This window comes from Dromiciops gliroides, chromosome 3, assembly GCF_019393635.1.
Source record: "Dromiciops gliroides isolate mDroGli1 chromosome 3, mDroGli1.pri, whole genome shotgun sequence".
NCBI classification, from domain to species: Eukaryota; Metazoa; Chordata; class Mammalia; order Microbiotheria; family Microbiotheriidae; genus Dromiciops; species Dromiciops gliroides.
The window spans coordinates 642,540,189-642,563,967 of NC_057863.1; the positions used below are offsets into that span (position 1 = coordinate 642,540,189).

At 45.2% G+C, this 23,779-nt stretch overlaps 2 protein-coding genes across 2 annotated transcripts in view; one reads left to right on the forward strand and one right to left on the reverse strand.

Moving 5' to 3' along the window:
* LOC122748205 (histone-lysine N-methyltransferase PRDM9-like) overlaps positions 1-15,981 on the forward strand; it is a 29,695-nt gene extending 13,714 nt beyond the window's left edge. The window contains exons 7-13 of the mRNA XM_043993883.1: positions 408-424; positions 10,164-10,338; positions 10,732-10,833; positions 11,085-11,356; positions 11,945-12,012; positions 12,648-12,854; positions 14,436-15,981. Of these exons, the coding sequence (XP_043849818.1) occupies positions 408-424; positions 10,164-10,338; positions 10,732-10,833; positions 11,085-11,356; positions 11,945-12,012; positions 12,648-12,854; positions 14,436-15,516 (1,922 nt within the window). The 3' untranslated portion in view covers positions 15,517-15,981. The remainder of the gene's footprint in view (positions 1-407; positions 425-10,163; positions 10,339-10,731; positions 10,834-11,084; positions 11,357-11,944; positions 12,013-12,647; positions 12,855-14,435) is intronic.
* A 1-nt stretch (position 15,982) lies between these two features.
* PSMC4 (proteasome 26S subunit, ATPase 4) lies at positions 15,983-20,908 on the reverse strand. The gene is given in 16 exon segments (XM_043993884.1): positions 15,983-16,225; positions 17,031-17,086; positions 17,342-17,510; positions 17,641-17,717; positions 17,836-18,003; positions 18,760-18,853; positions 18,942-19,051; positions 19,369-19,464; positions 19,467-19,525; positions 19,658-19,734; positions 19,737-19,817; positions 19,819-19,842; positions 19,958-19,978; positions 19,980-20,057; positions 20,229-20,436; positions 20,787-20,908. Coding segments are annotated over 16 exon segments (1,554 nt in total). The 3' UTR covers positions 15,983-16,111.
* Positions 20,909-23,779: the final 2,871 nt, after the last annotated feature.

Here is a 23,779-nt window from a genome sequence, read left to right on the forward strand (position 1 = left end):
CATCTGCTTTCATTCTTGTCTCCATTATGTAAATTTAGAAATGTGATAAAATAATGGGATTTGGCAGATGCCCAGGGCCCCCACCTGAAGATTGATTTAGAATTGTTTGAATTGGGTGAGACTGATAAACTGACCGAGTACCTACTTAAGAATGATTAAATCGAGACCACACTTGGCCTGACCCTGAGTAGGGTGTTGTTCTCAGAGGTAGTATACTACTGACATCAGCAAGAGACCACTCTCAACCAATTAGCTTGAAGGACCTCCCCTTTTGAGGAGGGGGACAGGAAGTAGGAAGGTGAGGCTGGCTTGCTGGATCTTTTTTTTTTTTTGTCTGGAACTGGCTTGGTGGCAGGAGAGATGGAGAACAGGAGGGTGACAACCCCCCCCCCCCCCCCGCCTTTCAGTCCAGGACTTTGGCATGGTAAGGGACTTCACGTGGACTTCTAGGAAAAGCAAGGGTTTCTCTCTGGCTATACTGACTCTCTCTTCACTAACTTCTAATCCACTTTAATAAATCCTTAAAAGCCTAAACTCTTGCTGAATTTATCAGTGATTTTAGCCAGCTTCCACCCCAGAACTGGGAATGGGGCAGATTAGAACCCACATTTAGATTTTAAACACCACAGAAAGAATAATGGTCTTTTGTTATTTTATTGTGGCTATTGTCCTCAGTTGCTATATTGGTTTACTTTTCTTGTATATCTGTTGCCTGAAGTATTTGAAAAGCAAATAATTCTTCAGGTCTTTCTTTCTTTCTTCTTTTTTTTTTTTGTGTGTGGGGTAATGAGGGTTAAGTGACTTACCCAGGGTCACACAGCTAGTGTCAAGTGTCTGAGGCCGGATTTGAATTCAGGTCTTCCTGAATCCAGGGCCAGTGCTTTATCCACTGTGCCACCTAGCTGCCCCTGGTTTTCTTTCTAGAAATGTTTTGAACACTTTTTTTTTAATTGAATGTCTAGCTTTTCTTTAATTTATGGTCAGTCTCAGGTGTTTTCTTTTAATGTTATTGCTGTTTGCTTCTCTTCCAGATTATCCTTCTCTTCTACGTATTCATATTCTCACTCAGTTATTCTCTTTTGTTTCTTTGGTAAGATATGCCAACATGGATTCAAGTTTTCCTATTCTGCCAGTTATTTTTCATGATTCTTATTTCTCATAAAATATTAAGGAACATCCTACTATGTGTGAGGGCCAAAATTTGATATACAGAGTGTTATTTGGGTGACTCGCCTTAATATTGGGGTTCTGGAAATATGAGGGACCTTTTAGGTTCTCCCTCCACTCTGAACTGCCCTTTTAGATATTTCTCCCAGGCCAATAAGAAAGGAACCTCTAAGCTTTAGTTCACAAAAGGATCAGATTTTATTACTTGGGAATTAATTAAACAACAAAGGTGAAACTAATAAAAAATCAAAGATAAGGAAATAGGAAAATAGAGATACAGAGAAATGCTCTTAACTCTAAACTTAGCCTATTAGGGTTTTCCATAATTAACTTACCAACCACCTGAACAGCCCACCAGTCTAAGGTTGCTTGCGCACCACCAGGACAGCAGTCCCCAGACCGAGAGGGAGAACTTGCATTCCAGAAGTGACTTGAGAGCTAGCATTTCAGAAGTGCCCTCTAACCTCCCTTCAGGGAGCGTTCAATCTTTTCTCCCCCAAAAGGGGAGGCCCTTCAAAATCTGCCTATACCACAAATAATTTTTACCACATTCCCCCCTTTGTTTCTTTGGAAAACACTATGGGTTTGCCGATGAAACAGCCAAAAATAACAGAATATAATACCCTATGCTAGCAAACAATATGTTAATATCAATATAGAAAAGGGAGAGAGAAAAGTTTTGTCCAAAGGGGCGGTTCCCTCATAAACCAGCACTTTGACATTTGCCTTGCAGAGGGAGGGCCTCTGCAGAGAGTACATGTTACAGATGGTGTATATAATAACAGAAGGAAAAAAACAACAAAACAAAATTGTTCTTTTAAAGTCTCTGAGCTCTTGTCTTCTTGGAGTGGTAAGATGTCATCAGGAGAACTGGACTCTGCTGTGGTCTCTGGTCTGGAAAGCTGGACTCACTTCTTTAGCTGTTGAACTGCTGGGTTTTTACTAATCCTTAGCATAGCATTGTCAATGATCAAATTAATACATTCCATTACATTCCCCTCCTTTATATAACACTTCTTACCACTGTAAGGGCTAAAATTCTAGCTATACTGTCTAAAATATCTAATGAGTGGTCACCAATAAATTGTAAGCTTTAGCAAGAGTTGGATTTTTAAGCATTTATTAAGGAGAATAAGAATTTGGTAAAAAGAGAAAGGCCTAAGGGGCAGCTAGATGGCGCAGTGGATAGAGCACCGGCCCTGGAGTCAGGAGTACCTGAGTTCAAATCCGGCCTTAGACACTTAACACTTACTAGTTGTGTGACCCTGGGCAAGTCACTTAACCCTCATTGCCCTGCAAAAAAACAAAAACAAAAACCAGACTGGGCCAAATGGTAAAAGAGGTACAAAAAGCCAATGAGGAAAAGAATGCCTTGAAAAGCCAAATTGGCCAAATGGAAAAGGAGGTAAAAAAGCTCTTTGAAGAAAATAATTCCCATATTTCTGGGGTGGAGCCAAGATGGCAGAGGAAAGGCAGTAAGCTCTTGGAACTCACAAAACCCTGGGCAAGTCACTTAACCCCAATTGCCTCACCAAAAAAAAAAAGAGAGAGAGAGAGAGAAAGGCCTAGATTCATCTATCTATTAAAGGGAGAGTGCATTTCTAGCTGCCTTCTCCACCAGAGTACTCAGGAAAGAAAGTGAGCCAGCGCACCAGCTTCACCCTTCCTTTCACAAGCCAATGTCACTTCCTGACACCAAAGAAAGCCGCATGGTCCTGCCCTCAGAGGCCCTCTCCTCATCGTGAAGCTTTTCTACAGTAAGTCTCCAGCAGGTGGCATCATTCCAATCATTATACCACCATGTGTCTGGATCAAAGCCAAATTTAGTAATGTGTTCATGACACCTGAAAATGTTATGGAAAGGTTACCATACCACATCTCATGGTTCCGAGACATCCACCTGTGGCCTGGCACATATCGTTCTGTGCTCTTTTGGACATCCACGGGATCTACCTCATTAAGTGTTGATTTATTTTATGTTCTGTTCCAGTATTTATCCAAAGATACTAGAATCTTTTACCTGATCTAGAGACCAAATTCTCTTCTGTTATTAATATTTTCCCTGTCAATTTATCTGTTTATGCTCAAGGTCTTTAACTGAGTTTTTTTCCTTCTGAGATCTTTGGTAATTTCAGTCTTTCCCCCACTTTATAATCCCCTATTGCTTACTTTCTGATTCTTTTCCCTATCATTCTGGTTTCCTGGGAGGAGGATCTCAAAGCTTGCTTCAGTCTCCTCCCACATTAGCAATTCACTCAGCTTCAGGCTCTTCCTGAAGAGACATCTAGGGGCATAGAACTGGCCCCAGCTGGATTTTGGTCTCTTTTTCTCTGGCTTAGTGGACTTCCAAAACCACATACGCACAACTGTACTGCTCCAGTTCCTTCTGTTACTCAGTTCTCTGACTGAGCTTTATTCCAGTATAGAATGTTCTTGCCACTCTGCTGTCCCTACCCAAGCAAGCTATACTGCTTATCTCCTTAGGTGATAAGGGCCAATATCAGGGTGGTCGCATTGTCAGAAGAAGGGGGCATATGGAAGAAACATTATGAAGGTAAAATTGGCATTCCTTGGGAATAGATTTGGATGGGGGAGGTAATGATAGACAGTGAAGAAGTGAGGATGACACCTAAATTGTCAGTCTGGGTGTCTGATTAGAGAAATGCAAATTAAAACAACTCTGAAGTACCATCACACACCTATCAGATTGGCTAATATGACAAAAAAGGAAAATAATAAATGTTGGAGAAGCTGTGGGAAAATTGGAACATTAGCACATTGTTGGTGGAGTTGTGAACTGATCCAGCCATTCTGGAGAGCAATTTGGAACTATGCCCAAAGGGCTATAGGACTGTGCATACCCTTTGACCCAGTTATACCCCTACTAGGTGATGAGCAGGCAGATTTCAGAAAAACTTGGAAAGACTTACATGAATTGATGCTGAGTGAAGTAAGCAGAACCAGGAGAACATTGTACACAGTAACATCAACATTGTGCAATGATCAGCTGTGATAGACTTAGCTCTTCTCAGCAATACAATGATCTAAGATAATTCCAAAGGACTCATGATGGAAAATGCTCTCCACATCCAGAAAAAAGAACTGTAGAATCTGAATGCAGATTTTTCTTTTTTGAGGTTTTTCCCTTTTGTTCTGATTCTTCTTTTACAATATGACTAATGCAGAAATGTGTTTAATGTGTTTGTACATACATTTATAATCTATATCAGATTGCTTTCTATCTCTTTTTTTTTTTAATTTTAGTTAGGCAATTGGGGTTAAGTGACTTGCCCAGGGTCACACAGCTAGTAAGTGTCAAGTGTCTGAGGCCGGATTTGAACTCAGGTACTCCTGACTCCAGGGCCGGTGCTCTATCCACTGCACCACCTAGCTGCCCCTGCTTTCTCTATTGATGGGGGAGGAGGAAAGGGAGGGAGGGAGAAAATTTTGAAACTCAAAATCTTATCAAAACAAATGTTGAAAACTATCTTTATATGTAATTGGAAAAAATAAAATACTATTAAGATTGGAAAAAATTTTAAATAAATAAATATTTAAAAAAAGACTTGGAGAAAAAATACAAACTGAATGTCCCAGAGACATCTCAAATTCAACAGATCCCAAACTAGAAGAATATCTTGTATTGAATTTGCATTTGTTCATCATCTTTCTCTCTAAACCCAGCCTTCTACCAAAATTCCCTCTTTCTATCAAAATACTTTTTTCTAGTCTCCCAGGTTCATAACTTTGATGTCACCCTTCATTCTTCACTCTCCCTTATACTATATATCCAAGCATTTTCCACATCTTGCTTTTTCTAACTCTATTGCATCTTTTTTAACTGACTCCTTCTCTCTACTCAAACAGCTAGTACCTTAGTTCTGGCCTTCATCACCTCTCTCCTGGATTATTGCTGCAACCTCCCACTTGGTATCCTTGTCTCTTCCACTCCATCTTCCATATGTCTACCCAAGTGACTTTCCATAAGTGTAGGTGTGACCAGAAGTGGAGCCACGATGACTGAGGAAAGGCAGTGACTTTCCTGAACTTTCCCCAAGACCCCTCCAAATATCTTCAAATAATGCTGTAAGACAATTCCTGGACCATCAGAACCCACAAAAGGACAGGGTGAAATAATTTTCTAGCCAAAGACAACTTAGAAGGTCAGCAGGAGAGGTCTGTTGTACTAGGCTGAGAGTGGAGCACAACCCAGCACAGGCCGCACCAGTGCAGACCCAACCACAGGGCAGACCCAATCCCAGCTAACCAGTAGCAGGCCTTGGGAGCCTCTGAATCAGTGGTGGCAGCAACTGCTTCTGGAACTCAGCCCACAGACAGTAAGGGGGTCGAAAAATAGCCTAGAAGGAGATTATAGGCATCTCTTTGCTAGCACTGAGGCAGGACTCTGTTGTTTTGCCCATACTCAGATCCAGGTTACAGTCCTGGGTGGCAGTTCCAGGTGGGAGAGGAGTACAAGCAGACAAGAGCTTTCAGACACATTGGAGCAGAATTCTGTTCATGGTTTCAGGGCAGAGAAGTGGGCCTGTGGTTGCTTGCAGACTGGAGCACAGGCCAGGAAAGTGGTTGACATACTTCTCCTTAAGTCATTCTAGCTTGAAAGAACTAAGGGACTTACAAATTCCTAGAGGTATCTCAGAGAACAGATGCTCAAACCCCCTAACCTAGGGTTAGGGTTAGGGTTACCTGAAGTTTGGGACAGTGCACCTTCCACCCTGGAAGCAATGCCCTACTTTAACAAAGAGTTAAAAGTCAAGAAATAGGGGCAGCTAGGTGGCGCAGTAGATAGAGCACTGGCCCTGGAGTCGGGAGTACCTGAGTTCAAATCTGGCCTCTGACACTTAACACTTACTAGCTGTGTGACCCTGGGCAAGTCACTTAACCCCAATTGCCTCACTAAAAATAAATAAATAAATACATAAAGACAGTGTGCTCTTTATAAAAAATTTTAAAAAAGTCAAGAATTAGGCTGGGAAAATGAGCAAACAGAAAAAAATGCTGACCCTAAAAAGTTTCTATGGTGACAAAGAAGATCAAAATACACCCTCAGAAGAATATAACAAAGTCAAAGCTCCTACATCCAAAGTTTTCAAGAAAAATATTAATTCGTCTCAGGCCATAGAAGGGCTCAAAAAGGACTTTGAAAATAAAGTAAGAGAGGTAGAGGAAAAAATGGAAAGAGAAATGAGAGTGATGCAAGAAAATTATAGGAAAAAAGTCAACAACTTGGTAAAGGAGACACAAAAAAAATACTGAAGAAAATAACACCTTAAAAAACAGAGTGGGGTGGGGCAGCTAGGTGGCACAGTGAATAAAGCACCAACCCTTAATTCAGGAGGACCTGAGTTCAAATCTGGCCTCGGACACTTGACACTTACTAGCTGTGTGACCCTGGGCAAGTCACTTAACCCTCATTGCCCTGCAAAAAAACAAAAACAAAAACCAGACTGGGCCAAATGGTAAAAGAGGTACAAAAAGCCAATGAGGAAAAGAATGCCTTGAAAAGCCAAATTGGCCAAATGGAAAAGGAGGAAAAAAAGCTCTTTGAAGAAAATAATTCCCATATTTCTGGGATGGAGCCAAGATGGCAGAGGAAAGGCAGTAAGCTCTTGGAACTCACAACACGATTGCTCCAGAAAACCTCCAAATGATGCCATAGTACAATTCCTGGAGCAGCCGAACCCAGAAAAGAACGGGTTGAGATTATTTTCCAGCCAAAGATGGCTTGGAAGGTCAGTAGGAGGGGGCTGCTGTGCTAGGGCAGGAGTGGAGCCCAACTCCAAGGTCACGCTGACACGGATCCAGTCCCAGGCAGGCCTCAACAGAGAAAGAGACCCCCGGAGCCTCTGAATCAGCTGCAGCACCAGTGTCATCTGGAACTAAGCTCACAGTCTGGTGAGAGGGCTGAGCAGTTGACTGGGGGGAGATTATAGGGGTCTCTACTGGTGCTGAGGCAGAACTTGGGTGTTTCACCCCTGCTGGGAACCAGGAAGTAGGCTCGAGTGTCAGTGGCCCAGGTAGGAGAGGGGAGCAGGCTCATTAGAGCTAACAACCACAGCACACAAAGTTTTGCTGCCTGGTTAATTAGCAAGTTGGCCTGAGGTTAGCTAAGGACCAGAGAACAGGCCAGGCAAGTGAAGAACCTTCCCCTCCTTAAACACCACCTTAGGCCCCCTGAACCTTGGGACAATACATCCTGGAAGTAGTGCCCCACTTTAAGGAGTTAAAAGTTAAGTAAAAGACTGTCAAGATGAGCAGACAGAGAAAGATGAGGACCATAGAAAGTTTCTTTAGTGACAAGGAAGATTTAGGTAAACCCTCAGAAGAGGATAGCAACATCAGGGCTACTACATCCAAAGCTTCCAAGAAAAATATAAATTGGTCTCAGGCCATAAAAGCACTCAAAAAGGACTTTGACAATAAAGTAAGAGAGGTAGAGGAAAAAATGGAAAAAGAAATGAGAGTCATAAAAGAGGGTCATTGAAAAAAAGTCAGCAACTTGAAAAGTCAAATTGGCCAAATGGAAAAGGAGGTACAAAAGCTCTCTGAAGAAAATCATTGTTTAAAAATTAGGATCAAGCAAATAGAAGCAAATGACTTTATGAGAAATCAAGACACAATAAAGAAAATCCAAATGAATAAAAAAAAATAATTCCTTAAAAATTAGGATTGAGCATGGGGCAGCTAGGTGGTGAAGTGAATAAAGCACCGGCCCTGGATTCAGGAGGACTGGAGTTCAAATCTAGCCTCAGACACTTGACACTTACTAGCTGTGTGATCCTGGGCAAGTCACTTAACCCTCATTGCCCCATAAAAAGAAAAATATTAGGATTGAGCAAATGGAAGCTAATGACTTTATGAGAAATCAAGAAACAATAAAGCAAATCCAAAAGAATGGGAAAATAGAAGGTAATGTGAACTATCTCATTGGAAACACAACTGACTTGGAAAATAGATCCAGGAGAGATAATCTTCCAAGAAGTTGTCAGGGAAAATTGCCCTGATATTCTAGAACCAGAATGTAAGATAGAAATTATAAAAATTCACTGATCACCTTCTGAAAGAGATCCCAAAATGAAAACTTCCAAGAATATTATAGCCAAATTCCAGAGCTCTCAAGTCAACGAGAAAATATCGCAAGCAGCCAGAAAGAAACAATTCAAGTATTGTGGAGCCACTATCAGGATAACACAAGATCTAGCAGCTTCTACATTAAAGAATCAGAGGGCTTGGAACTGGGACCAAAACCAAGAATCACCTATCCAGCAAAACTGAGTATAATCCTTTGGGGGAAAGATAGGAATTCAACAAAAGAGAGGACTTTCAGGCATTCTTTTTTTTGTTTTTTGGGGTTTGGGTTTTTTTGTTTTTTTTGGGGGGTTTTGTGGCAAAATGGGGGTTAAGTGACTTGCCCAGGATCACACAGCTAGTAAGTGTCAAGTGTCTGAGGCCAGATTTGAACTCAGGTACTCCTGAATCCAGGACCGGTGCTTTATCCACTGCGCCACCTAGCTTCCCCCTTTCAGGCATTCTTGATGAAAAGACCTGAGCTAAATAGAAAATTTGACTTTCAAATACAAGACCCTAGAGAAGCATAAAAAGGTAAACAGGAAAAAGAAATAAGAATGGATATTAATAGGTTAAACTGTTTACATTCCTATATGGGAAGATGATACTTGTAACTCACAAGAACTTTCTCATTATCAAGGCATCTTGATGGAGTATATTTAGACAGAAGGCACAGGTGTGAGTTGAATATGAAGGGATGATATCTTTAAAAAATAAAATTAAGTGGTGAGAGGAATTCACTGGGAGAAAGGGAAAGGGATATGTGGAATGGGGTAAATTATCTCACATAAAAGAAACAAGAAAAAGTTTATACAGTAGAGGGGAAGATGGGGGAGGTGCTGTGGAGTGAATGAACCTTACTGTCATCAGAATTGGCTCAAAGAGGTAATAACATACACACTCAGTTGGCTATAATAAACTATCTTACCCTGTAGGAAAGTAGGAGGATAAGGGGAGGGTAGGTTGGTGGGGGATGGGGGATGGGGGAAGGTGTTGGAGTAGAGAAAGGAAATACTGTGGTTCTTGCCTGTAAAGGAGTGCCCAGGCTGAAAGGAGAGATGGGTCCCTGCCTTTGGTTGGATGACTCCTGGTCTGCTAGTAAAACAATGTCTTCAATCTTCAGAGAATTCCAAGTTTCTTGAAGAGAGGACAGACATAAAAGTTACTTTACATTTAAACACAATCTCAATAAACTGCAGAATAGAGAAGAGAATCAGTAGGTAAAGAGAATCATGTAGTAAACAAAACAAAGCAAAACACTGGATTCACAGTCAGAGCACTTGAATTTTAATTCCAGCACTACTCTTTAATGAGCATGTCATTTTACCTTTCTCATACACATTCTCATCTTTAAAAACCAGGAGGTTGGACTATATGATCTTACAGATATCTGCCAGCTCTAACTAAAATTAGGAAAATCTTCCTGAGGAGAAGTTTCAGTGGAATTAGGAAGGAAATAGATTGACAACAGTGATTCTACTCTATTTTGCCTAATGTATTTCTGAGGACTACCTATTCTGTCTCTAGCCTGCACTTTCCCCTCTCCCTCCCCTCTATGATCAGAGTTTCTGTTGTTCCCTTTATCTCTTTCTCCAGAATCAGATTAATTTCTCTCTTCTTGTCCTACTTCCTACTCTTACCCTTGAATCCTTATTTACCTGGCTACGCCTCCACAACTTCCCTTCCCATCATAATTTCCACAAATACCCGATTCCTTCTTTTTCTACTGAAGCACCTACCACCCGATGTTCTCTATTTCCTCTCAAAGGTGAGTACTCACATATCGCCTCTCCTCCAGCTCACTCCCCTCACCACTATGCTCCTCCTCAGTGTTCTTAAAGGAGAATAGTGTGGAATAACAAACACTAAAGAGTGGAGAGAGTGAGATGAACAATATGTCTCTCCCTCAGAATAAGGAAATGGCCAAGGAACCAGCTGACCCCAAAGTGGAAGAAATGATGGATTTATCTGAGGAGTTGAAGATAGTAGTCATGAATAACCTGACCACCTCAGAAGCAGTCAAGAAGCAGATAGATCAGACGGATGGAATCTATACCACTAACCAGCTGACTGAGGGAAAATTGGGTAAGAGGGAGAAATTAGGGAACTAAGCCCTCTGATATATTTTTCTAAATTCCCTAGTTCTGTCTTAGTTGGGATCTGGTATGTTTGTGATGGGTGCAGGGCGCATCTGGGATGGAGGTTGAGTTCAGGGAGGATGTCTGTAGCCAAATAATAGGTGGTCAAAGATAAGTGGTTGTCCTTTTTTGAAGGGAAAAGGATTGTAGCCTGTGCTTGACACTGGATCATGAAATAGCTACAGACAATCAAGCACCATTCTTGCCCTGCCCTTCTTAGAGCTGAAAGTAGGAGATCCCTGTGGGGAATTTAGGAGAGGGGTATGTTTTCTTACCCGACAGAGACTATTTCTTTGCCCTTACTCCCTTCCCACTATTACTGTCACTGACCCCATTCCAGAGTGCAGAAGAAAGGAGGTTGAAGTCCATATCTATAATTTGCGGGAACGAAAGTATCAAGCGTACCAAGAAATCTGGGACCCTCGGGACGATGACTTTCTCTGTGAGTAGCCCTCCCCTTTCCCTCCTTCAAACACAAACCTTTTCCTAGCGCCAGAATACCAACCCTTCTCAGTGACCCCCAATTAGCCCCATGCCAGACTTCTCAGGATCAGGATAAACATTCACTAATGACGCCATTTGGTATCCTGTACTTCACAGTCATCCTTCCCTCCCCAGACAATTGTGGGCTTCCAAACCAATGCCTAGTTTCAGCTGTTCCTAATTCTAGTCTCTATTGCTTGTTTCCCGCAGTCTGTGAGGAGTGTCAGACATTCTTCCTGGAGACCTGTGCTGTTCATGGCCCCCCAAAGTTTGTCCAAGATAGTGCCATGGTCAAGGGACATCCTTACTGCTCAGCCATCACCCTGCCCCCTGGGTTAAGAATTGGGCTTTCAGGGATCCCTGGTGCAGGACTTGGTGTGTGGAATGAGGCCTCAGATCTACCCGTGGGTCTGCACTTTGGGCCCTATGAAGGGCAAATAACAGAGGATGATGAGGCTGCCAACAGTGGATACTCATGGATGGTAAGATCGAATTCTGGTTCTTTTCTTCTTCCCCTCAACCTAGGTCCATATTCTTTTTTTTTTTTTTTAGTGAGGCAATTGGGGTTAAGTGACTTGCCCAGGGTCACACAGCTAGTAAGTGTTAAGTGTCTGAGACCGGATTTGAACTCAGGTCCTCCTGACTCCAGGGCCGGTGCTCTATCCACTGCGCCACCTAGCTGCCCCGATCCATATTCTTGTAGGGCACTGCTTACTATATGAATGCAACTCAGGTTGATAATGCCAATTATAGCCCACCTGGGTGGTCAAGGCCCTGTCCTGGGTACTGGTTGGGACAAGATACATAGAAAGGAGATGACCAGTGCCTGCCCTCAGAGAGCCCTCGATTTGATGGAAGACATGTGGCTTTCACTCACTGGGGATTCCTCCCCCTCTATCCTGTTAGGACAAGGCATGACAGGTACATGCAAAAGACCAAGCACCATGTCAGCACACTTAAGCTATCAAAGTGTAAACCAAGTCAGTCTGACCTGAAGAGATGTATAGAGTAAAGGGGTGGCGGTCTGTATACGAAAACACATGGATTTAATGTTATTCCCTGAATTCCAGATCACCAAGGGGAGAAACTGTTATGAGTATGTGGATGGGAAAGAGGAGTCTTGCTCTAACTGGATGAGGTAAGAACAGCTGGATTCCAAAATGTAAATAGGTTGGCTTCCAGGGAGGTTATTTGGCTCCCTGACAAACTGATCTCTATCCCATCCACTTTTCCAACTTTGATTTGCCACCTCCAGGCCTTTTCTTTCTTTACCCAACAACCTCTTTACTTATCTTGGGTCTGGGGGAAAAAAATCCTCTCCAGTTAAAAAGTACTGAGTGCATCTAATCTGGGGCTTCTTTGAGACAGTCCTTACCACCTTCCCCCTTCCTGCCCTCTCTGCCTCATGTAATCAGAAAGTCACAGTCAAGTATAAAGAGAGAATACTTTGGTGGCATGAATGTATGGGGCATGTGTGAGCAAAGGTCCAGTGGAGTGACACCTTTATAGAGGGTACCAAATGTCTGGAAGAATTAGGATTTGTCATGGGGGTGGCATGAGGTTGTGTTTTCAGAGTTTTTTTTTTTCCTTAAGTGAGGCAATTGGGGTTAAGTGACTTGCCCAGGGTCACACAGCTAGTGTTAAGTGTCTGAGGCTGGATTTGAACTCAGGTACTCCTGACTCCAGGGCTGGTACTCTATCCACTGTGCCACCTAGCTGCCCCGAGGTTGTGTTTTAAACCAGTGTTTCCCTTTCCCCACATGCCAACCTCAGGTATGTAAACTGTGCCCGAGATGAGGAGGAACAGAACCTGGTGGCATTCCAGTACCACAGACAAATCTTCTACAGAATCTGCCGGATCATTAGGCCTGGCTGTGAACTCCTTGTTTGGTACGGGGATGAGTATGGTCAAGAACTGGGCATCAAGTGGGGGAGCAAGTGGAAAAGGCAGCTCACAGCTTTGACAGGTGAGCAACTGGGGCCTAATTTGTGTATCCTGTCTGCACAGGACCTTGGGCACAGTTGATAAAGCATGAGTTATATTAAACTAGAGGTAATACAGTTTTAGATTCCTTTCCCGTAACAGAATAAGATGTAATTAATTCAGATCCTGTTGATTAGCAACAATTTGCATGCCAATGTGATTTTTGGAGGTGGAGGTGGGGGGTGGGGTATGGAAGCTAGATCTGTAATTTCATCTCTGTAGGAAACTCCCAATGTATAAACTCCTTTCTCCAGTGCACACTGGCAACTTGTCTGTAATTTATGTCTTAGTTGACTGAAGACACTGAAAGGTTTTTGTTTTGTTTTTTTGGTGAGGCAATTGGGGTTAAGTGACTTGCCCAGGGTCACACAGCTAGTAAGTGTTAAGTGTCTCAGGCCAAATTTGAACTCAGGTCCTCCTGACTCCAGGGCTGGTGCTCTATCCACTGTGCCACCTAGCTGCCCCCAAACCTGATAACTTTTGAGCTGCTGACTCCTAACTGATGAAACTGCACCCTTCCCCCCCCCCCCCAGCCCCAAATCAAGGCTGTGGCCATGCAGTTTGAAGTCATACTGATATTTCAGTGTTTCAGAGTGCTGATTTCAGTGTGTACTTCCTCCATTGCTGCGGACTGTTACCTCACTGTGACTTTAGTAGGCAAGACTCATTTTGCAGCCAATCTGGTTATGAACCCATTGGAACCTAGCTTGGTGGCACCCAACAAGTCGAGGCTTGTACTCTGCTGGTATAATCTTTGAGAAGCCATGAGGAGGCAGACAGCAGAGTAGAATGCTAGTAGAAGTATCATAGGAATAACTGGAATAGGATGTTGCAATTTACAAAGCGTTTTTGCCAGCCTAATTTTACTGTTGGGGAAACTGAGGCTCAAAGAAGCTAGTTGATGTTTCCAGGGCCACAGAGAGAGCCAGGACTCAAATGCAAGTCTTTTGACTCCGAGGACTTCAAAGTATTGACTCGGCACTTCAGTTCAGAAAGCTCCTACTGAACATCACATGTAGCCTGATGGAATTATATTGCAATTGGCACTGCTTCAGTGCTCTTTGAACTTCTGTATTCCAGGCCCTTTTTGTAGAGTATCCCATTCATTGCCCAATAAGGGTCACCACCAACACTAAAGAAACAGTGCCTAACAGGTGCCTTTGGATGAAGTTAAAGACTATTGGCTGGGTCCCATGGAGCAGAGGTTTCTCTCAAAAAAAGAATTCAGGCTGTGCCTTGTCTTAACTTCCCAGAGGATGTCATCTTTATCCAGACCAAGTCCTGTTATGGTAGCTTAAGTGAACTCTATTCTAGGAAATCTAGGTGAGGGTACACTGATCACCCAAGGGTAAGAGCTGTCAAAGGCCCAAGTGGTTCCTCAGTGAATGCAATGGGTGACTCAGGGATTTCAGATGCAAAGCATGTTTATCAAGACATTTGCCAGAGGCAAGTGAGAATGGTAAGGGATACAGGATATGGGGGGAGGGGGGACAGGGAGAATGGGAGGTTCAGCAAACTGCCATTAGGGAGTGAGGAAAGGCTCTGGCTCAAAATTTTCTTCCTTCTTTAGGGGGAAGCCCAGGAATCCATCTTTGTCCTTCCTGCCCTCTGGGCTTCTCCACTCATGCCTTCCTCAGTCAACACATGCTGCTCAAACATCCCCCTCAAGTATTCCTGGATTCAGGGACAGAAAATAATTATGGCCTGGAAGATCTCCATCTAGACAAGCTGCTTTCCCCTGGTTACAGCTGTGTAAGTGACAAAGCAGAAACGTCACAAAAAGAGCACCCTAGCTCCTTGTGGGGGAAGACCAAACAAGTGGATCTGGTGAAAATACTCAGCCTGCCTCAGAGCCAACAAGTAAGGGAGAAGGAAAGCAGCTCTGGGGAATGGGATCTCAGCAGGATCCAGGGGGAGAGCACTAAACAGACCACATTGGCATTGCAGGAAGAAGATAAAAAAGGGTTTGGGCCATACAAGTATGGTGAATGGAAGCAAGGATTTACCTCCAAGTCACACCTCATCACACACAGGTGGACACACTCAGGAGAGAAGCCTTATGTGTGTGAGGAGTGCAGGCGAGGATTTACACACAAGTCAACCCTCATCACACACAGGCGGACACACTCAGGAGAGAAGCCTTATGTGTGTGAGGAGTGCAGGCGAGGATTTACACACAAGTCAACCCTCATCACACACAGGCGGACACACTCAGGAGAGAAGCCTTATGTGTGTGAGGAGTGCAGGCGAGGATTTACACACAAGTCAACCCTCATCACACACAGGCGGACACACTCAGGAGAGAAGCCTTATGTGTGTGAGGAGTGCAGGCGAGGATTTACACAGAAGTCACACCTCATCACACACAGGCGGACACACTCAGGAGAGAAGCCTTATGTGTGTGAGGAGTGCAGGCGAGGATTTACACACAAGTCATACCTCATCACACACAGGCGGACACACTCAGGAGAGAAGCCTTATGTGTGTGAGGAGTGCAGGCGAGGATTTACACAGAAGTCACACCTCATCACACACAGGCGGACACACTCAGGAGAGAAGCCTTATGTGTGTGAGGAGTGCAGGCGAGGATTTACACACAAGTCACACCTCATCACACACAGGCGGACACACTCAGGAGAGAAGCACTACATAAGTTAGACCTCAGCAAATGTAGATGAACACCTTACACATGTCAAAGATCATGGGCAACAGTTTGCTAATTTGCCAAATCTGATCAAATATAAGCATACACTGTTAGTAAACATAGCCTGTGTACTAGGTGACACACACAGGGAAGAAATGGGACCCTTGAGACAATGTTCAAAAAGCCAGCCCAACCACTGCCCAAACACTCTTCTCAGTATGGGGCAAAGATTAACTAAACAGGCACAAGGCTCTCAGCAGATGGATTTGAATAGTTAGGGACCACTCTGAGGTTTAGTTTGGAGAGATTATGCTTCTATGTTTCTGTTAAGTGTTTTATTCCAATAAACTTGTCAAGTCTTTGTGCCTTATCACTACAAAAGGATGGAGGGGGTGGCTTGGAGGGGGAAGATAGGAACAAAGGAAAAGACAAAGAGAGCTCTTAGCCTATACATAATACCTCAGTGAGACTGGGCCCAAGTGTGGATTCAATCTCATACATTTATTGAAGAAAACAATTCCGTACATGGAGAAAGGGGACTGGCCCCTGGGAACTAAAGCAAAACCTGGGGAGGGTAAAATGGGAGAAGCCCCTGTACTTCATTAGTGGTTACTTGTAGAATTCATGTTCTTGCTCATCCTTCTTAATGACTGTTTTGTATGCCTTCTCAAAGTCTTTGGCCAGGACAATGTATCGATTCTCACGAACAGCTAACATACCACCCTGGAAAAACAGGGAACCTGCAGTTAATACATGTTTTGTCCTCAAACCACACCCACACCTCAGACATGCATGGAAATGCCTTCTTTCTTTGCACCATCAGACCTGGAGAGGCCATGATGACAGATAGCTAAGAGGTGCCACAATGCAGAGAGCTCTGGGCTTGGAATCAGGAAGATGAATTCAAATACATCCTAACACATTTAATAGTTGCATGAGTTTGGACAAGTCACTGAACTTGTTTGCCTCAGTTTCAACTGTAAAAATGTGGTTAATAATAGCAACTACGGGGGGCAGCTAGATGGCGCAGTGGTTAAAGCACCGACCCTGGACTCAGGAGTACCTGAGTTCAAATCCGGCCTCGGACACTTGACACTTACTAGCTGTGTGACCGTGGGCAAGTCACTTAACCCCCATTGCCTAAAAAAAAAACCCCAAACAAACAAACAAAAAAATAATAGCAACTACCTTGTAGGGTTGTTGTGAGGATTAGAGATTATCTGCCTGTCATATAAATGCTTTGGAGAAGGCAATGGCATAGCATGCCAATATCTTTGCCAAGAAAACTCCAAATGGGATCACAAAGAGTTGGACATGACTGAAAAACTGAGCAACAAAAATATAAATGCTTATTCCCTTCTCATCTTTTCTTATTTTTGTTTCCAACTCTGTACAAAGCATAGCGATTAACAAATGATTTTTAAATTAATGAGATGAGGGAGAAAATGGGAAAAACTAGGGGTAGGTGTGATTTATACCTGTCTGTTAAAGCAGAATAAGAATTCTTAGGGGGAGAAAAGTCACTCACCTCCTGACAGATAGAATTAATATCAGCTCCAGAAATCTTATCTGGGCGGGCTACATCTAAGGGAGGAAGAGTTAAGGAAATGGTTTCCTGAAGAATAAAGAGGTGGGCAATTGGCCTCTCGTTAGGAAACCAGGGACTGCCCTTCATCTCCATTTTCTCCATGTAGACTCTAGGGCACAGTGGTAAAGACTAGTGACTTTACCACTGGGAATGCGGCAGGGGCGGGGGGGGGGGGGGGTTGCAGATAGAAAGATAGGTGCACAGGTAAAAGGAATAACTTCCTCCCCAGCTCTGTGCTCAGAACAGGATACAATCTTCCAGATCGACTTCCTCTGAGAGGTTCATCTTGCTGGTGATCGTAGAAAAAATTAATCTTTTCTGTCGACGGTCAGGCAATGGAAATTCAATCTTACGGTCAAGCCGACCAGGCCGGAGTAAGGCAGGATCCAGAGTATCTGCCCGGTTTGTGGCCATGATCACCTGGTATTGAAGAAAACATCTTGCCCCTGATCTTTCAGATCCCTCCCTTCCCAAAAATTTTACAGGGCCTCCCAACCACCTTTTTTTGCCCGCCCCAGTACTCTTCCTGTTTCCCACCCAATTCTCCAACCTTGACATTGACATTCTGGTCAAATCCATCCATCTGATTCAAAAGCTCAAGCAGGATTCTCTGAACCTCCCGGTCAGCTGGAAAGAAAGTCCCGCAGTCAATCCAGAAGCCCTCATTCCGGAACTGGAGTTCTAGCTCCTAGTACAACTTCAGAACCCATCTTCCCTCCCAAGCTCCAATAACAGATTTACTCACCCCCAGTTTGGGCATCAAATCGCTTGGTGGCAATGGCATCAATCTCATCAATGAAAATGATGGCTGGTGCGTTCTCTTTGGCCAAGCGGAAAACATCCCGCACCATTCGAGGCCCCTCACCTAGGTACTTCTGCACAAATTCTGAACCCACGACCCTGATAAATGCAGCTGGGGGTAAGAGGGGATGAAATCACACCTTTTCCTCCCAGAAGCCTGGAACTCCCATCCTCCCCTGTGTTTCCCTACCTTGGAGAGGAGGGAACAAGTCTAGTCGTAGCTTCTGAATAGGGGGCAGGGGAATAAGCATTTATGAAGAACTTACTTTGTTCTAGGCATTGTGCTAAGTGCTTTACAAATAACATAATGTGATCCTCACAGCAACTCTTGGGTAGGGGTTATTATTCCTATTTTACAATTGAGGAAAGTGAGACAGGCAGAAGTGACTTGCCATGGGTTACACAGCTAGTAAAATATCTGGGGCTAGATTTGAACTCATGCCTTTCTGAGTTCAAAGTTCTAAGCCTGGCACTCTATGCACTGTGCCACCCAGGTGCCCTATAAGAATAAGAGTAGGAAAGAAAAACCTATGGGACATATAATTTATAAGGCTATCATACAAGAACAAAGTATTTTTCAATTTTCAACTTCAACACAGTATTTTCTCTAAGTACCTTAGAACCAAAACTGTTGAATTGGAATCTGGCTAAAGGAAGAATGGAAAAAAGGATAACAGGTAGTAGAGAGGACTCAGTAAAAACTCCTTTAAGGCAGGAACTGATTTCCCCCTCTTCTATACCACCCACCTCCCCACCTCCAATACACAGTAAAAATACCTGATAAATGTTTGTCAAAATGAGAAGACAGTAAATCAATGGGATGAAATCAGATACAAGAATTAGACTTTTGTGAGCGAGGGTTTCTCACCTGTTGTGTGATGGGCTACAGCCTTGGCCAACATAGTCTTTCCACAGCCTGGGGGCCCGTACATGAGAACCCCTCGTGGTGGGTCAATTCCAATCTGAAACCCCAGAGAAGAGAGAGTTAAGGAGTCCATGCCAAGGTTCCAAATGTTTCACCTTCCCCCCATTTCTATTCGTTCTCCTCACCTGCTTATAGAGCTCAAAGTGGGTCAGTGGGAGTTCTACAGCCTCCCTCACCTCCTGCTTCTGAATGTCCATGCCACCAATATCAGCATACATGACATCAGGCTTCTGGTCTGGAGGGAAACATGACCTGAATACCTGACATTGTGTAGTCAGGACTCTGTTCTCTCAGGGTCTTTCACAGTACAAGGGAAACAGAACCAACTCAAGCTTGGGTTGGGTTTGAACTTGGGTTCAAATCTCAGTGCTTACCTGGGTAACCCGGACAAATTATTTAAACCTTTCTAAGTTACAGTTTCCTCCTCTGTAAGAGAAGGGAGGGTGAACTAAAAGGCCTTAGGTCTCCTTCGATTCTAGATCCATGACCCTTGCCCTAAGGTGGCAGGCTGAGTCAGAGATTGAGCAGGAGAAAGGGAGCTGCTCTCCTCACCTGATGTCAGCATCATATGCAGCTATCTGCTTCTGGGGGAAGGAAACCTTCCACAGAGCTTGCTGTGTTTGTGGAGGGCCACTGAAGCATTGGGGTCAACAGCTCCCTGTCAATGGTGCTAAGGATCCGGACATAGTAATTAGAACCCTGGAAAGAGAAGGAGGCAGGAGGGGGAAATGAGGCCCCATCTTGGTGTTCCCAGCAGGGAGGCTCCCACTGCTGGGGCACCACCCAAAGGGCCTGCATGCGGGGCGCCCACCCTGGCTCCCCAATTTACCGGTGGTGGAGGCCCACGATGGCTGTGTTCTGATCCACGGCCTCCAGGAAACTGCCCGGATGGACCAGGGGGATGCTCTTGAAGCGCCTTCCACCTCCTCCCTGAGCGTGCAAAGAAACTCCTCCTACAGGTTCTTCTGCTCATCCTTGATGTACTCCTCCTGCACCTCCAGGGAACTCCAGCTCTTGCTGTAGTTTCTGTAGGGAATCACGAAGGCGCGGCGGCGGTATCTGAGCGCCCAGCCTGCCGCGCCGGGCCCGGGAGCCGACCCTGCCGACTCTCCCCCAGCCCCGGGGAGTCCCCCGCGCTCACATTGTAGCGGCTGTACAGGTCCCTCCAGGTCCTCGGGCTCGGGGCCCAGGAAGGATAGGCCGTCTGGGGGCCGAGAGATGGACAGAGCCGGCAGCCTATCCTAGGGGCCGGGGAAGAGGAACGAGGGCGGTCACCTGGGTCCCGGGCCCGCTTCTCTCCGTGCCCCGCACCCCCGGCCCAGACGCTGCCGCCACTCCCACCCTCACCCCAGTTTTCCTCCCGCTGGGGCCGCCAACCCCCTCTCCCCCCCCCCCCCCCCTTCCTCCCAGACCTGTGCCTTCTCCACTAGAATGCCAATCTCCTCCATGGCAGGCGGGGACGTCTCTGCCGGAACTGCCTCAGTCATTACTTCCGCCGCTGCTTCGTCACCAGAAGTCCAAACCCCATCCGCAAGGGCCTGTGGGAAGTGTAGTCCAGCCATCGGCTCCTGATGGGCTTCCACCTCTGAACCGGAAGGCGTTCCTTCGCTCTCCCCGCTCCTACCCCATCCCCGCTCCGGGTTCGTCCGTCACTCCCGTTCGCGCGCCTCAGCCTCCCCAACAAAGCTTGGGGCAGTAGAGTCCTTCCCCATGACCTTTAGTCCCCTTCTCGCCCCACCCGCAGATTCCTCTAGAGTCACCGGAAAATGAAAAGGAGCTATGGAGAAGCTCCAGCCACTCGGCGGGGGAGAGGGGGGGAGGGGGGGGAAAAAAAAACGGTAGGATGGCGCATGCGCGACTCGGGGCCTCCGAAGGCACTGTGGAGTCGGCTTGGCCGGGTGTTTCAGTGGCCTAGAGCCGGGAGGAGAACCTTGGGCCGGCGTCCCGTAGACTTAGGTTCGAAAACCAACCTCGGCTCTTTGTAGCGGGGCGACCCAAGGCAAAGCCCGTAACGTTTCTCAGCCTCGGTTTCCTCCCCTGCCACATGAGGGTCAGTGCCGGCCATTATTCCTCGCCTCGCCTTCGTGCTCATCCCCGCCCTCATTCAGCGAGCTCTCGAGGAGCCCGGGCCCTGGGTTCCAATCCCGCCTCTGTCACTTACTATGTGTAAGGGGCTGACCTCTGGCATCCTCTCCCTCAGAGCAGTGTGTGCCCCTCCACCTGAGCCTTTTTTTTTTGGAGCAGGGGCAGTGAGGGTTTAGTGACTTGCCCAGGGTCACACAGCTAGTAAGTGTCAAGTGTCTGAGGCCCGATTTGCACTCAGGGGTCGGTGCTTTATCACTGCGCACCTAGCCGCCCCCCCCCCCCCGCCCCAGCCTTTTAAAAAAGTTGATAACTGTACTGGGACAAAGCGTTCTTCACCCCACCCCACCCCTTGATTTGGTCCCCAAGCCAGGTCTTGGCCGCAGACCTCCCGTGACTGCCCAGTGCTTGGCGTGCTCCCTCTTTCTCCCTCCCACCCCTTGACTCTACCCCCCCCCCCCCACCCTGGAGCCCTCCACCCTTACCGGTGCTGGGTGAGTGGTTCTGATCGCCGCTACCCCAGTGGATTTCCACTTCACTGGTGCTGGTGGATTCCTCCGAGCTCCCCCTTCCCCTACTAGACGCTCCCTACTCCTGGTCTTTTGGAGGGAGGAGATTCCGTGGGGATGAATGTAGCCCCTCCCACGCCTCTCAATCCCTAGTGTCTCAACACCTCTTCCTTCACCTCATCGCGGGGTCCTCCGTACCCTCTTCCCGCATTCCTCATCCCCTGCCAGCACCCCGGATTAGCTGGGGATGAAACAGAGACCCCGCCTTTGGAGGCAAGAGAAAAGCTGGTGTCGATGTCACTGAGCGGTCAGCCCCGCAGGCGCACAGGGCTGGGTCTAGGGGCCACCTGGGGAGGGAGAAGGAATGGGCGGGCTGGATGTGAACCCAAGTCTTCCTGACACCCAAGCCCAGCACTCTGTCCGTAGTGCCATCTAGCTGCTGCCTGCCACCACCCCACCCCACCCCACAAATTAGCATTCTGCATTTTTTAGCACAAACCTGTCACACATAAACTTAAGGATCTCTGCTTAGAGTGTGGCCGTTCTCCTTTTGAAAGTCTCTCTGGTTCAAGCTTTTGTAGGGTCCACAAAGACAAAATTCCGAGATCACAATAGAAGTACAAGGTTTAGGTGGTAGTTTTGTTTCAAACCGGTTGGACCTTTTATAAGAACGTAATCCATCGCAAGACACTGTCATTCACTTCAGACCAAGGACTTTCGGGCAAACTGATTTCTTCATATTTCTAAAAGGAGGGACGCCTCAGAGGGCGCCTTCTGTCAACCCCCTACTTGATCAGGGATCCCATCTCTGATGTCTCAGAGGAGTGATCATCCACCATTTGAATAAAGTTATTCCCCAGTAGAGGGGAGCACTCCTTATGCAGTATTACATGTTCATTTCTTCTAGTCCTGGTCTTTGGGGGTGAGGCAGAACGGCCACGATCCTTTTCCACAGGACAGCAGATTCTTTTTTTGTTTGTTTCAATGTTTGTTTGTTTTTAAATGAGAAACATTTTTATTTATAGTTTTGGGTTCCAATTTTTATCCTTTCCCTCCCTCCTCTCCCCCCTCCCTGAGGAAGCAAACAATCAGATATGGGTTATACATGTAAAACATTACTATATTTGTCATTTTGGACAAGGAAACTTGATTAAAAGGAAAAAAATGAAAGAAAGTGAAAAATAGCATGCTTCAGTCTGTGTTCAATCAATATCAGGTCTTTCTTTGGAGGTGGATCGTATGTTTCATCAATAGTCCTTTGGAATTGTCTTGGATCATTGTATTGTTGAGAAGAGTCAAGTCATTCACAGTTCTTCATCAAACAATATTGCTGTCTCTGTGTACAATCTTCTCTTGGTTCTGTTCACTTCACAATACATCATTTCATACATGTCTTTCCAGGCCTTTCTGAAGTCATCCCACTTGTCATTTCTTATAGCACAATAATATCCCATCACCATCATATACCACAGTTTGTTTAGCCATTCCCCATGGAGGGCATTCCTTTGCTTTCCATTCTTAGTCACCACATAAAGAGCTGCTAGAAATATTTTTGTACAAATACATCTTTTTCTCTTTTGGGGGATGTCTTTGGGCAGCAATCAGATTCTTAAGCTTTGCTCTTCTGTAGCATTTCTTCTCTGGGCTAAACAGTCCCTTCATCTTGTGTCAAGATAATGGAATTTGATAGATGAGATTTAGCAGATACTCAGGAGCCCACCTGGAGATTAATTTAAATTGATTGAATTGGATATGTCGACTGACTGCTGAATGGATTACTGGATGACTTCTAGTTAAGCACATCTGGCTGGTACTTAAGGGTACTTAATGAAGTTGAATGACACTAGCCAATCAGCTTGAAGAACCTCCCATTTCTGGGAGGGGGAAGATGAAGCAGGAAGTGGATGCTGGGGTTGGGCTCCTGCCTCTTTGGCTGTAAGACATCAGAGTGGTGGCAGAGAACTTCACAGGGGAGTTTAGGAAGGTGAGGATTTCAGGCTATAAGAAATCTGTACTCAGTCTTTCTTTTACTATCTTTCATAAACCCTTAAAAAACCCTAAACTCCTTTATCAGTGATTTTAGTCAGTTTTCCCCCAAAAACTTGGGGGGACAGATTAGAACTCAGAATTTTAAATTACACAACCTAATTGTTATAGCCTGTTGCCTCCAGTTCTCTCACAATCATGGCCATCTTCCTGTGGACTCACTTCTCTCCTGTTTGTCTGCCTTTCTGTTTTCCATTTTTACTGTTGCCTTCTCCAAAATCATGATTGCAAATCCTGCTTTAAAAAAAATTACCTGAAGCATGGTACATCCCCTTTATATCTTTTATGTCTTAAATGTTTGTTTGGTTAATAAGTATAGAGGGGCA